We start from the raw sequence: 15887 nt of genomic DNA on the forward strand, positions 1-15887 counted from the left end.
AAGAGCCTTTAAGCTCAAAACGCGTCTGCTTATGTATCCCTGGGGATGTTGGTGGCACGATGCTGTAATTATGAATTTGGATTTTAAAAGATTTTTTACTCCAATAAAAGATGAATTTCTAAGGAACCAAGAGCTGGATTCACTCTTTCATCGATTACTAATCCTGCTGTACTGAAGATCTTCCGTGCTCAGGCTCCTGGATGGATTGAGGGGTGAGCTGACCTTTTTTCTTTATTACATGGACAGAATAGTACGTCATGTGGCAGTAAGGGATTAATCAACCAGTCATAACCCACTGCACTAAACAACCCAGAGAAAGATTTGCCATGTCAGCTGAGGCTCCTCCAATGATGGGATTGTCCATATAAAAGCAGTTAGCTATTTCTAGAACAAAGGAAAAGACATAGGGCTGTGAAAGCCATTGTAGTATGTAATTGTCTATGGGGATTGCTTGGTCAGCAGAGCGTTAGTGAAAAGTTTCCTAAGTAGCTTCTGGAGATTTATTTTTGCATATGCCCAATATCCATTAGCCTCCACCTTGTAGGAAGGAAGCGAGTGTCCTATGGGTGATCACTCCACCGCTAAGTTGGCAAATATCTCAGCAGTCCAAAGTCAAGAGGCTAACCCCCACCCACCCACTGTAGACATTAGAGCTTTCTGCTGCAGGCCACTTTAATTAACTTTATGAAAACTTCAGTGAACTTTTCATGTAAAGAAACAGCTTTCACTAGGCTCTCCAGACAGGAGAGTTGAGACAAAGACATATATTGGCCAGGCTGAAGCCAAAAGGACTCTCTATGGACATGACTAGCACATATTTTGGTTGCTTTTACAGTATATATGCCAAACATAGACCAAAAAATGATGTGCATAAAGATATGAGAAGAAGTGGATATCATGATACAGCCATTTTGTTTCAGATATTTATGAGACTCAGGAGTTATGGTTTGGTTTTTGAGATCAGGGAGAGTTTTACATTTTTAGTCTTTTCTCACAGATTGTTTAGATAACCTAGTAAAATGTATTTTCATATTTCATCTTTGATTTACCTATGTGTGAACACTCAAGAGAAATGTTCACAACACTGTATGGGGGCTCATTACAATAAAGAGAAAAATAATATGACTACCTAATGTTATCACACAGGGCCCTGTAGGCTTGGATTTCTTTTTACCTTAATAATAAAGACCTTCATTTAAAAACTGAATTCTGTGTTTACTTGTGTTATCTTTGTCTAATATTTAAATTTGCTTGGCAATCTGAAACATTTAGGCGTGACAAACCTGCAAAAGAATAGGAAATCAGGAAGGCGGCAAACAGTTTTTCACACCACTGTATAGGTTCCTCAAAGTCTTCTCTCCCAGTGGGATGGTATAAATTTCTGTGAGGAACATGCTCACTGCACCCCTAGATGAATTTATTGAGAGGTGTAGTTTGTAAAATGATGTCACTTATGGGGAGATTCTGCTGTTATGACATCTCAGGGGCTCCGCCAATGTGACATGGCACCACCAAATCATTCCAGCAAAATCTGAACTCCAGCATGGTGCTACTTCCCCGCTAAGCTTTGCACTGTGCCTCAAAAGTAGTTTTCAACAGATATGGGGTATCGGTGTACTCAGTAGAAATTGCACAACAAATTGTATGCTTCATGTTGCTTTGTTACCCTTGTGAAAATGAAAAATTTGTTTCAAAACCAGCATTTTTTAGGTTTTTTTTTTCCATTTTCACAGTTCAATGTTATAAAACGATCGCCAAACATAAATTATGCACTATATGGTTCATTCGGATTCGTGATCAGTAACATGAGCATTTTTCTTAAAATCGGAAAAAGTCGGTAACATTCGGTAAAAGGTAGAATAAAAGCCAACAATTCATGTGCCACGTACAGTAAAATCACAGAGTGACAGGTTAGAACATAGATATTTAGATCTCTGTGACACACAAACATATTTATATATATATATATTACATAGAAGAAAAGCCTGCAATTCAGTAGACGCATAGTGTAAAATCAAAGCAGGAGCCGACAGGATAGAATAGATGGATTACATACAGTAAATACAAATAGAATAAGTAGATATATAGATGTCAGTGACAAATACAATTAGTACAGTGTGTGTGCAAATTACTGTACATGTATTTAATTAATAAAAGATAATTTTTAGGAGAAAATGGCGTGCGCTCCCACGCAATTTTCGTAACCAGAAGAGGGATAGCCGACGGCTGTGGGACGATGCTTAAAGCTTGGGAAGGGGGTAATACTCTTGGAGCTTCCCAGGCTATAAATGTCATCTCACAACTCACAACTGTATACTTAGCCTTTACTGGCTATTAAAATGGGGGACCCTAAAAAAATGACATAAAGTCCCTCCATAATTAATAACCAGCAAGGCTATGCAGACAACTGCGGGTTGATATTAATAGCCTAGGAAGGGGCCATGGATACTGGTCTTCCCTGGGCTAAAAATATCAGCTCTCAGCCACCCCAGGAAAGACACATCTCTAAAATTCACCAATTCTGGCATTTAGCCCTGCTCTTCCCACTTGCCCAGTAGCGGTGGCAAGCAGGGTGGTAGTTGGGGGGTTTGATGTCACCTTTGTATTGTCAGGTGACATCAAGCCTCGAGGTTAGTAATGGAGAGTCATACTGTATAAAAACACTGACACCCAGAAAAAAGTCCTTTAATTAAAAGAAAGATACAGACTTCTTTAAGAATCTTAATTAAACCATACTTACAACCTCACCCTTTCCTCGAAGCACTCGTCATCTGCAAAAGAGGTAAAAAAAACAATATTCCTCACCTTTACGCAGAGATGCTTTTAATCCATTTGTCCCACGACGGGTCTAGCTCTGCTAAATCTAGAAGGCAGGCTGCATGGTTGCATGATGTGACGATGGAGCCTGTCATCCAGTAGACACTGAGCACTGTGTGCTCAGAGTCTGCCTGTGAACTGCTATATCCTGTCTGAGGGCAAGTGTGAGAGAGTTCTCATGCTTGCAGTGCCATCTGACAGTTCTTGCGAGTTCCCAGCCAATGAACTCATTGTACAGTAAGCTATACATGCATTCTACTAATTGTATTTGTCACAGACATCTGTATATCTAGGTTTTCATTTTGTATTTACTGTAGGTAATCCACCTCTTCTATCCTGTCGGCTCCTGCAATGATTTTACAGTACACGACAGATGAATTTACGGCTTTTCTTCTATCTATATATGAATGTATGTAATATACAGTGGGGAAGAAAAGTATTTAGTCAGCCACCAATTGTGCAAGTTCTCAAAACTTAAAAAGATGAGAGAGGCCTGTAATTGACATCATAGGTAGAAGACAACTATGAGGCTGGAGTCACACTGCCATAATTCTCGTGCGAGAATCGCATCGTAAAACTTGCCCTAGCTGGCACCTCTCCTGACCTGAGCTTGACAGCTGCATAGTAATCAATTATGCTGTCATGCTCGGTTCAGGAGAGGTGCCGGCCAGTCCGTGAAGTGCGATGCGATTATCGCATGAGAAATATGGCAGTGTGACTCCAGCCTGAGAGTCAAAATGAGAAAACAAATCCAGAAAATCACCTTGTGTGATTTGGCAAGATTTATTTTGCAAATTATGGTGGAAATTAAGTATTTGGTCACCAAAAAACATGCAAGATTTCTGGCTCTCACAGATCTTTAACTTTTCTTTAAGAAGCTCCTCAGTCCTCCACTCATTGGCGGTAGTAATGGCACCTGTTTGAACTTGTTATCAGTATAAACGACACCTGTCCACAACCTCAAACAGTCACACTCCAAACTCCACTATGGTGAAGACCAAAGAGCTGTCAAAGGACACAAGAAACAAAATTGTAGCCCCGCACCAGGCTGGGAACACTGAATCTGCAATAGGCAAGCAGCTTGGTGTGATGAAATCAACTGTGGAAGCAATAATAAGAAAATGGAAGACATACAAGAACACTGATAATCTCCCCCGCTCCACTCAAGATCTCACCCCGTGGGGTCAAAATGATCACAAGAACTGTGAGCAAAAATCCCAGAACCACACAGGGCAGACCTAGTGATTGACCTGCATAGAGCTTGGACCCCTGTAACAAAGGCTACCATCAGTAACACACTAGGCCGCCAGGGACTCAGATCTTACAGTGCTAGACGTGTCCCCCTGCTTAAGCCAGTACATGTCCGGGCCCATCTGAAGTTTGCTAGAGAGCATTTGGATTATCCAGAAGAGTATTGAGAGAATATCATATGGTCTGATAAAACCAAAGTAGAACTGTTTGGTAGAAACAAAACTCGTCATGTTTGGAGGAGACAGAATGCTGAGTTGCATCCAAAGAACACCATACCTACTGTGAATCATGGGGGTGGCAACATCATGCTTTTGGTGCTGTTTCTCTGCAAAGGGACCAGGACGACAGATCCGTGTACATGAAAGAATGAATGGGGTCATGTATCATGATATTTTGAGTGCAAACCTTCCATCAGCAAGGGCATTGAAGATGAAATGTGGATGGGTCTTTCAGCATGATAATGATCCCATGAACACTGCCAGGGCAATGAAGAAGTGGCTTCGTAAGAAGCATATGAAGGTCCTGGAGCAGCCTAACCAGTCTCCAGATCTCAACCCCATAGAAAACCTTTGGAGGGATTTGAAAGTCTGTGTTGCCCAGCGATAGGCCCAACTCACTGCTCTAGAGGAGATCTGCATGGAGGAATGGGCCAATATACCACCAACAGTGTGTGCCAACCTTGTGAAGACTTACAGAAAATGTTTGACCTCTGTCATTGCCAACAAAGGATATATAGCAAAATATTGAGATTAAACTTTTGTTAATGACCAAATAATTATTTTCCACCATAATTTGCAAAATAAATCTTGTCAAATCAAGCAAGGTGATTTTCTTGATTTGTTTTCTCATTTTGACTCTTAGGCCTCTTTCACACTTCAGTTTTTTGCATCAGTCAAAATCCGCCAAAAGGACGGATGCTGGATCCGTTTTCGAACTGATGACAACGGATGCCACCCATCCGTTTTTTTGACGGATCCGCAAAATGAATAATTTTAAAGGAATCGCAGCCTGGAAAAGGAGAGAGAGAGATTTTTTTTTGTCCGGCACCCAGAAAGAATTTCGGGTTAAATGAGTGTCTGGAGGATCCGCCAGAGAAAAAAATGTTGCAAGCTCCGTTTTCAAATCTTTGAGGATGGTGACGGACAGCAACTTTTGGCGGATCCTCAAAAAAAACGAATGCAATGGACGGCAATCCGTCACAATCCGCCATTAATGGAAGTCAATGGGGAAAAAACGGATCCTCAAAAGAAAATTGAGGATCCGTTTTTTTTCAAAACCTGGTGGATTGTGACTGATTGCAAAAAACTGAAGTGTGAAAGAGGCCTTATAGTTGTGGTCTACCTATGATGTCACTTACAGCCTTTCTCATCTTTTTAAGTGGGAGAACTTGCACAATTGGTGGCAGACTAAATACTTTTTTCCCCACTGTATCTATTTATCTATCTATCTATCTATCTATCTATCTATCTATCTATCTATCTATCTATCTACATATGTATTCTCTGTGTATATATCTATTCTATCTATTCTATTCTAACCTTTCAGTGTGATGTTACTGTGCGCGGCACATGAATTACCAGCTTTTCAAAGAACATCGGCACCTAAAATCAGACAGCACTTGCATGGTCGATTGTGCTGATGGTGCTGTGCGATTTTTTTCTCGCACCCATAGGCTTGCATTGGCAAGTCTTGGTGACAGTCGCAGCATGCTTCAATTTTACATGCACGCTGAATATGGCTGAGAAAATAAACGCTGATGTGAGCTCCCCATAGATTAACACTGGGCCAAGTGCTATGCGATGTTTTCTCGCATAGCACTCACCCATGTTCTACGGTAGTGTAATGCCTGCCTTCATCAACCGCTCCTGTGTTGTAAATAAATAATTTAAAAAAAGCCTGCATCTGTTACCCTGTATTTTTGATAACCAGCCAGCCAGAACTCACAGCTGGGGGCTGCAACCCTCAGCTGTCAGCTTCAGCAAGGCTGGTTATCAAGAATAGATGGGTCCCAATGCCGTATTTTTTAATTATTTAAATATTTTAAAAAATTACATGAGGTCCCCCCATTTTTGACAATTAGCCTTGCTAAAGCAGACAGCTGTGGACTGGTATTCTCAAGCTGTTAAGGAGCCATGGATATTGCCCCCAGCCTAAAAATAGCAGCCTGCAGCTGTTCGGATGCTTTCCCAGGCTCTTCCCACTTGCATTGTAGTGGTGGCAAGTGGGGTTCATATTTGTGGGGCTGATGTCACCTTTGTATTGTCAGGTGACATCAAGCCCATGGCATAGTAATGGAGAGGGTTCTATAAAACACCTATCCATTACTAATCCTATAATTGCATGGTAAATAAAGACACAGCCAGAATAAAGTCCTTTATTAAAAATAAAACAACAAAACACAGTTTTCTTTTTTTATTTAAAAATAACAAACACAGCTATACTCACCTAAAGCCTTATCCCACTGAATCCCTCATCTTCTGTAATAAAACTAACATAAAAAACCAACAATTTCCCTCACCTGTCCTTCGTTCTGTCCCATTCTGTAATCCATGTCTGGGGATAAACAATTTTCAACCTGGACAGTGCCAAGATGCAACCCTCCAGGCTGAGAACCACTGGTAACTGAGCTGCTGCGAGCGCAGCATCAGTTACCATCAGTGACATCATCAAGGTTACCTCCAATCAATGAGGCTGCCTTCCCAGCAGGGCTGAACTGCTCTGACATGTTCCCACGGTGCTGATGTCGCAGCAATTCCTCCCTGCTGGGAACGCAGCATCAGTGACTGGAGGTAACCTGAATGATGTCACCACCGGTCACTGATGCTGCGCTCGCAGAAGCTCATTCACCAGTGGTTCTTAGCTTGGACAGTCACATCTTGGCACCATTCAGGTTGAAAACGATTTATCCCTCAGACATGTATAACGGCGTGTGACAGAACGACCAACAGGTGAGAGATATTGTTGTTTTTTTATTTGTTTTATTACAGGAGAACTAGGGCTTTGGTGGAATAGGCGTTAAGTGAATATGTCTGTGTGTTATATTTAAATAAAATGGAAAACTGTGTTTAGTCTTATTTCTAATAAAGGACTTTAGTCTTGCTGTGTCTTTATTTACCATACAGCTATAGGATTAGCAATGGATAGGTATCTTATAGACGCCTCTCCATTACTAATCCGTGGGCTTGATGTCACCTGACAATACAAAGTGGCATCAACCCCACAAATATGAACCCCTTCTGCTTCCGCTATGGAGCAAGTGGGAAGAGATGGGCAAAGCACCAAAATTGGCGTATCTAATAGATGCGCCTTTTCTGTGCGGCTGCTATTTTTAGGCTGGGGGGCCAAGATAAATGCCCCTTGCCAGCCTGAGAATACCAGCCCCCAACTGTCTGCTTTAGCAAGTCTGGTTGTCAAAAATGGGGGCCCTCTTGCCATTTTTTAAATTATTTATTTAAATAATTAAAAAATACGGTGTGGGGACCCTACTATTCTTGATAAACAGCAAACATGTCCAAAGACATAGTCACAAAGGAACCTTCACCATAATAGTGGTTTCCAAAGTACAGCTTTACGCGGGGTGTGTTGAGAATTAATAGCCTAAATATTGGATAACCAGTATCCAGACACACCACTAGCACAAAAATGTAATAAAAATATAAATTTTATTGAAAAACAAATAACACATAAATCTCTAAAAATCATGAAAAATGTACATAGAATAAGAGGAAAGGGGTATATGCAAGTAAACCACACGTGATAGAGTGGAAAAAGGTAATGAGCTATGGTTCAATACGGTATTACATAGCAACAATATATCCTGACAAAATATAGTAATTAATTAATGCTTAATATACCTGGTCCTAAAGTGCCAATAGTGCAAAAAGAAGTATCACACATAGACTTCAGAACATACCCATATAAAGCTGAAGTGCCCGTCCATGGTATCACAGATGCCCCGACGCGCGTTTTGCAGATTGCTTTATCAAGGGGAGGTGTGTGTGTAATGTCCTACCTCATCTTGCTTATATGTCCTCACTGAGCAAATCAGGCAGTTGCATGTGCCACCGCCGCCCCCGGGTCCCAGGTGCATTGATTTTAGGCACTCACTCCCAGACATTCGGGAAGGAAATCCTCCGTGACATCACGCATACCAGCAGACAGTAGAGGCCTTTAGTCAATGCAGGGATTCTGGGCGCTGTGCGCATGCGCGTCGCCATTTTTTTTAAGACAGAAAGACAATCTGTAAGGTAAGGATTTCTTTGTTTTTCATTTTTCTTTGGATATTAGTCAATGGTTATAAGATGGTCAGAGAGTTTTTTACTCAATTAAAAGACTTTGCTTTGTGTGTGTTTTTTAACATGAACTGATGTGGTTAGTAATGGCTGTATCTTATAGATGCCTCTCCATTACTAACGCCTGGGCTTGATGTCAGCTGACATTGCAAAGCTGACATCAACCCTAATACTATGACGCCACTTGCCATTGCACCAGGTGTGAGGCAGTGACCCTGGTTACAGCTAGGGAGCACTGTGTGTTCTCCCCAGGATACGCACGGAGGCGTATTGAAGCTTTGAGGATGCATTGCGGTAACAGGCGTAGCTGAGATTGCAATGGGGAAGCAGTGACTGATGTCACAGGTAGGGGTTGCTGTGTGTTCTTCCCAGGATCTGCATGGAGATGTGTGAAGGCCATAGGTGTGAATTGCAGTCAAGGTCCTAGATGTGACTACAATGCAGACTGATAATAAAAGAAAGCGTTAGTCTTGGACATGTTAGTGTCCAAGACAGAGGTATGGAAAACCTGCTCTGGATGTTGTGTATGAAACAGATTGCAGTATGATAGTAGTTTGTGCAGTCTGTTCCATTCCCGAACCAGGTTTTCCATGTGGCTGAAAGCCACAGGTTTCTGTGATGAAAGCCCTGCAGGAAAGGGTTAGAGGGTCTGAGTGCTTAGTGAGTCTCAGGTGTGTCAGGGTCAGAGTGAGGCCTGGCAACTCACCACGTACACAGAGATGCAAATCATCCACGGTGACTTGTCTCGGATGTGGACAGTCCTGTGCCCGGAGGTGAACCGGAAGTGGATGTTCTGTGCCCGAAAGAAGACTGGCGTGTGTAACGCTTGCAAAACAGGTGGATATGGTGCCCGGCTGTGATCTGAAGGATATCCTGGAGTGTGTACGGATGTGTGAGTAAAGAGACTGTAATGCAGCGGTGCAAGACACCCACGGGTACTAGTCAGAGGAGGACTAGCATGTGTAGTGCCTTCAACATGTAATGCTGTGTGAATAGAGTCTTAGATACGGTGCATAGACACCCACGGGAACTAGTCAGAGGAAGATCGGCATGTTTAGTGTCTGCAAAATTAAGGATGCCGTATAATATACACTGCTCAAAAAAATAAAGGGAACACTCAAATAACACATCCTAGATCTGAATTAATGAAATATTCTCATTGAATAGTTTGTTCTGTACAAAGTTGAATGTGCTAACAACAAAATCACACAAAAATCATCAATGGAAATCAAACTTATCAAACCAACTTAGGCCTGGATTTAGAGTCACACCCAAACTTAAAGTGGAATGTAATGTCCTTAAAACAAGTCAAAATGATACTCAGCATTGTGTGCAGCCTCCACTTGCCTGTATGACCTCCATACTGTACAACGCCTGGGCATGCTCCTGATGAGGCGGCGGATGATCTCCTGAGGTATCTCCTCCCAGACCTGGACTAAAGCATCCGCCAACTCCTGGACAGTCTGTGGTGCAACATGACGTTGGTGGATGGAGCGAGACATGATGTCCCAGATGTGCTCAATCGGATTCAGGTCTGGGAAACGGGCAGGCCAGTCCATAGCTTCAATGCCTTCATCTTGCAGGAACTGCTGAACACTCCAGCCACATAAGTTTTGGCATTGTCCTGCATTAGGAGGAACCCAGGGCCAACCGCACCAGCATATGGTCTCACAACACACATCATATTTTGGGGGGTAAGCCCTTGTTAATAGACAGCAAAGGCTAAGTAGAAAGCTCTGAGCTGATGTTAATAGCATATAAAGCTCTATTTTTATCACCTGCCCCCAGACTATAAACATCAGTCCCAAACTTTCGGCTTTTATAAGGTTTTAGGGCATGGTCTCATATAGCTGTGGGCTTGTGCCAAACTCTTTCCATTCTATCATTCTTATTTATTTTAAAGTCAGTTCTGGATACAAGTCTATATAATATTTTTATTGTTTAGTCCAGACACTCAGGTCATGTTTATAGTAAGGAAACAAAGTGACAATAATAATAAAAATATTTCCTGAGAATATTATTACCAAATATCAAAGGTGAAAATAACTTGGCACTCAAGTTATAGCATCCAGAATAGAAGTAAATTTTATTTAGGCAGCCTGCAAACGTTCCGGCCTGCATGGCCTTCATCAGTCCAACTGCTTTTTTTTAAAAAAAAAATTTTAGTGGATGAGTAGAAGAACGAGCATTATTAAGACTCTGTTGGATGGAGTATATAAGGTAAGCTGTCCAGCTCCCTATTACAATAAGAATCTGTTATTTATGCTGAAAATGCCTGTATGGCAGACCCCTGTGAGGCTGTTATATGAAATTTTAAAGGCATGTTTGTACAGCTCCCTGTTATGGTGGGATTCTGTTGATTCAAGGTCTGTGCATCTGTATACCAGGCCTTTGTATGGCATTAGTGGTCAGTGGATGTAAAATCCTGGCAGGACGCAGCTTCCACTGCTTTTGGACTGATGAAGGCCATGTAGGCCGAAACGTTTGCAGACTGCCTAAATAAAATTTACTTCTATTCTGGACTCTATAAGTTGAGTGCCAAGTTATTTTCACATTTGTGCTTTGGTTTGAGTAACCTACTTGTGCACACTGCAGTAGTGCCACGCTATACAATACACGATATTATTACCAAATATTCTTATTTTATGTGAGATATTAGAAAAAATTATGATGATCACAGAAATAATAAATATAATCCAAAAATATTATTATTATTACTATTATTAATGGCCTTCAGCTCAATCTTGAGCTATGGCGACTTAATGGATGAACGCTCTGTAGGAAAATCGGTCTTGTGCAAACCTAAATAGGTCCACCAAGGTTTTCTCCACCACTATCGTGATTGTATAAAGCCATTGGGTTGCTGTTCTTCATTTTCACCTTGTTGCTTTTATTCTTCCAACCATGATGTCATTCTCCAGTGAATCCTCTCTTCGTATGATGTGTGCAAAGTAGGCAAATCTGTGCTTGGTGATCCTTGCTTTGAGTTGGCTTGATTGACCCTAAAAATATAAACTGCCAAAACTTGGATGTATTACTAGTAGAAATAAATAAGAAACAAAAAAAATTATAAAAAGTAAAAATATTGATATTCTAATTCAAGGTAAACTATAAAAATATCCCTTGTACTTCATATCTGCAATCATCTGCAATAATGGTGGTAAGGCAAACACACATTAGTTGGGATACAGCTTACCATAAGAATATGCATACAATGGAAAATAATATGGAAAAAAGATTTTCATAAAGATAGTCATTAACAAGGTAACAAGGACATACATTTTTCACAAGTACTCACTGTGACTAGTTTAGACACATAGTTACTTACTATAACATTGCTTTCTTTGTTATCTGCCAGGAATATGCCTGTTATTCGACAGTACATTCCCCATGTTTGTTTGCAATCTGATCACACATTTTATTTATAATTGTAACTCTTGGGTTTTTATATAAAATCGATTGGGCTGCTCGCTGAAGTTACACAACACAGCTATATTTAATCTGAAATGAATAATATAAAGGGGTCTTTTGGTCAGAGAGTTACTAAACATAGAAAAGTAGACACACAGAATAACCATGTACTAAACTGTCTGCAGCTAGAAATTCTTACAAATATATTACAAATCACATTGCACAAATCTTTTTATACAATAAAATAGAAACAATCCAAATGCATAATTTTAATTTGACTAATCCCACTGAATTTGCACTGAATTAAAGGAGTTGTCCCATGACCAAAGTACATTTTAATTAATAGATTTTGGAATCAAAATAATTTCCACAATTAGAGGTGTTAAAAAAAATGTTCCTGTGCCGAGATAATCTTATAAATGTGCCCCTGCTGTGTTCTGTGTAATGGCTGTGTCTCACTGTACAGGGACATGGTCTGATCATACCACAGCTCCTGGGCAGGGGAGGAAGCAAAAGAGAGGCTACAGACAGGAAAGCCTAGGATCGCAGCTGATTCTTTCTGTTAGGTTAAACATGCTTCTAAACAGACAGGGTAACGTTTTATCTCACTGAAAGAAGCATCTATTTGAGTCTGTAAAAACTAAATGATATTGCAGCAATGGAAAGTCTTGGCCACTGGACATCGCTAGATGATAATCCTACTGGATAATAGTAAATTAAAGGTCTGCACATGATTCTCTGGGACTGTGGCTTCCACTTGTATGTCCACATAAAACCATTTGGTCAACATTTGGTTTGCTTCATGTAATGCATGATGTATTGCTATAGTACATAGTAGTACAACAGTGATATAAAAAATGCATGATAAGTTATATTGGGTTTCAAGTAACTGCTTGTGAGAAGAATCTTAATCCCTTCTCCATCAAAGAGGCTACACCATGAAAATGAAAATCACTTAGAAAAGTTGTAAGAATATTGTGTCTTTTGACATTTGATGCAAGTCTAGTAAAGCTCCTTCAAAATGGGCTGACCTGCTTAGGGATGGGGTCATAATGCCACAGCTTTTCTAAATCCTGCTGTGTGGTGGCGTTCATTACATCAAAAATCTTTCTCCAGTCTAAGACTAGCGTAAGATATTGGCGAGGCACACGGAGCTGCATGCCGCTTGTCAGGATCACCAGATTTATTAGGAGGCATGCATCTCTTAATGAATCAGGAGCACCTGACCCCAACATGTCCCTTCATCAGGATCGTCGTTGTTCTAGCCGGTCTTAATGAATCATGGCCTTGGTTTTCTCGCACAATGAACAGCAAATGTAGCCTTTATATCCATGTAATATTAACTAGTTTTACATTTTTTTTTCAAATTTCAGACTAACAAAGCTGTGGCTAAAGGTGACTTTCATCAAGCAAGTTCCAGTTCCCGGAGGGCACTCTTCTTAGCAGTATTGTCCATTACCATAGGAACAGGAATATATGTTGGCGTGGCTGTAGCGCTTATAGCCTACCTTTCCAAAAACAACCATTTATGAACCATAGAAAGCTTATAGCTGGTGAAACAGGACTCACTAAGAAAAAGGCACAAGACTGAAACTGATGTTATTAACTATACAGAGAAGAGAAGAATCATGCTCTTATTAGAATGTCGCTGTTGGAATATTTTCATTAATTCTTGGATGTAAATTTTTGTCATTGGTTACTTTTTCGGATTCAAATGTCTTGCCATCATTTTAAGCAGCCAGTCAAGACTGCTAGGGAAGTTTTATTTTTTTTTTCTAAAACACATGGCAGGTGTCAATCAAGAAATCACTTTTTTTGCAAGTGTTTTGCTAATGTGACATCGCAACAGGTTAAAATGGCTCATGTATTCCATTGTAAAAAAAAAAGCGTCTCTGGCTTGTAAACCCCAATTTATAGCAATATATTAATATGATCATGACTCATTCTCATGGGCTGATGGAATCAATTAATATCTACCCCTAATATCTTTAGTAACGAAACAGCCTTCCTTTCAGTAAATCAGCATGAGATTCCCTGCCCCTTTTAACTTAGTAGAAGCTGTCTTAGCTTCTTTGACATTGCCTTCGTTAATTGGGTTGAAGTAAAACAACATTAATTGAGCATGTTCGGAAACCCATCATTTTACTGTGATATGTTATATTGAAATGATAATGAAATAATTTTTTTTAATAATGACTTTAATATTTATCATGTGGGGAAGGATTAACAAGATAATATAATTATTTCTAATATTTTATTTGTATTATTCATTCAGGATGAATGTCTTGCTAGGAAATATTTAATTTATAAATTCCTTTTTTAGGGTCACATAATTCATGTCATTCTCTCTGCAGGTTATAGATCAGTACTGAGTAGATTGACTTGTGGGGAAAAAAGTTTAAGCTTGAATTATGGTTTACTTATTTACAGTTGTGCTAAAAAATTTACACACCCTGGCAGAATTTTTCCTTTATTGGCATTTTTTCAGAGAATATGAATGATAACACCAAAACTTTTTCTCCACTCATGGTTATTGGTTGGGTGAAGCCATTTATTGTCAAACTTCTGTGTTTTCTCTCTTTTAAATCATAATGACAACCCAAAACATCCAAATGACCCTGATCAAAAGTTCACATACCCCATTTCTTAATACCGTGTATTGCCCCCTCTAACATCAATGACAGCTTGAATTCTTTTGTGTTAGTTGTGGATGAGGTTATTTATTTTCTCAGATGGTAAAGCTTCCCACTCTTCTTGGCAAAAAGCCTCCAGTTCCTGTAAATTCCTGGGCTGTCTAGCATGAACTGCGCACTTGAGATGTTCCCAGAGTGGCTTAATGATATTGAGGTCAGGAGATTGACATAGCCACTCCAGAACCTTCACTTTGTTCTGCAGTAGCCAATCACAGGTTGACTTGGCCTTGTGTTTGGGATTGTTGTCCTGTTGGAACGTCTAAGTACGTCCCATGCGCAGCTTCTGGGCTGATGATTGCAAATTTGCCTCCAGTATTTGCTGATAACGTGTTACATTCATATTTCCCTTAACTTTGACCAAGTTTCCTGTGCCTTTGTAGCTCACACATCCCCAAAACATCAGCTATCCACCTCTGTGCTTTACAGTAGGAATGGTGTTCCTTTCATCATAGGCCTTGTTGACCTCTCTCCAAATATATAATTTATGGTTGTGGCCAAAAAGTTCAATTTTGGTCTCATCATTCCAAATTACCTTGTTCCAGAAATTTTGAGGCTTGTCTCTGTGCTGTTTTGCATATTGTAGGCAATATACTTTGTAGCATTTGCGCAGTAATGGCTTTCTTCTGGTGGCTCAACCATGCTGTCCATTTTTCTTAAAATGCCTCCTTATTGTGCATCTTGAAACAGCCACACCATGAGTTTTCAGAGAGTCCAGTATTTCAGCTGATGTTATTTGTGGGTTTTTCTTTGCATCCTGAACAATTTTCCTGGCAGTTGTGGACAAAATTTTTGTTGGTTTACCCTAATTTTCCATTTGTTAATCACAGTTTGAATGCTGCTGACTGGCATTATCAATTCCTTGGATATCTTTTTGTATCCGTTTCCTGATTTATACAGTTCAACTACCTTTTCCCGTAGATCCATTGATAATTCTTTTGCTTTCCCCTTGACTCACAATTCAGAAACGTCAGTGGCTGGATGAAAGATGCAAGAGTCTGTCTGGATCCCAGAAACTTACTCAGCTTTTATGCACACACTGATTACAAGCAAACAGGTCACAGGTGAGAATGCTACCTTTGCTAGCCATTCAAACCCATTTGTGTCAACTTCTGTGCATGTTACCAGGCCAAAATCACCAGGGTATGTGAACTTTTGATCAAGGTCATTTTGATGTTTTGGGTTGTCATTATTATTTAAAAAGAGAAAACACTGTAGTTTGACAATAAATGGCTTCACCCAACCACTAGCCATGAGTGGAGCAAAAGTTTGGTGTTATCATTCATATTCTCTGAAAAAAGGCCAAGAAAACAACAATTCTGCCAGGGTATGTAAACTTTTGAGCACAACTGTAAATCTGTTTTTTGGTTTAAGAGTCATGTGGGAAAAATAAATCAGTAATTTAAAACCTTGTCTGTATTAGTAT

At 40.1% G+C, this 15887-nt stretch overlaps 1 protein-coding gene across 2 annotated transcripts in view; it reads left to right on the top strand.

Annotated features, from left to right (window-relative positions):
* SYNDIG1 (synapse differentiation inducing 1) overlaps positions 1 to 15662 on the top strand; it is a 350727-nt gene extending 335065 nt beyond the window's left edge. Inside the window, exon 4 of one of the 2 annotated variants that reach the window (XM_073557464.1) lies at positions 13145 to 15662. In XM_073557464.1, the coding sequence (XP_073413565.1) occupies positions 13145 to 13303 (159 nt within the window). In that variant the 3' untranslated portion in view covers positions 13304 to 15662. The remainder of the gene's footprint in view (positions 1 to 13144) is intronic. The other variant, XM_073557466.1, reaches the window with a different exon arrangement.
* The last annotated feature ends 225 nt before the right edge of the window (positions 15663 to 15887 follow it).

Source organism: Dendrobates tinctorius, unplaced genomic scaffold (genome assembly GCF_039654945.1).
Source record: "Dendrobates tinctorius isolate UK_male_01 unplaced genomic scaffold, ASM3965494v1 ptg000250l, whole genome shotgun sequence".
Lineage (NCBI taxonomy): Eukaryota > Metazoa > Chordata > Amphibia > Anura > Dendrobatidae > Dendrobates > Dendrobates tinctorius.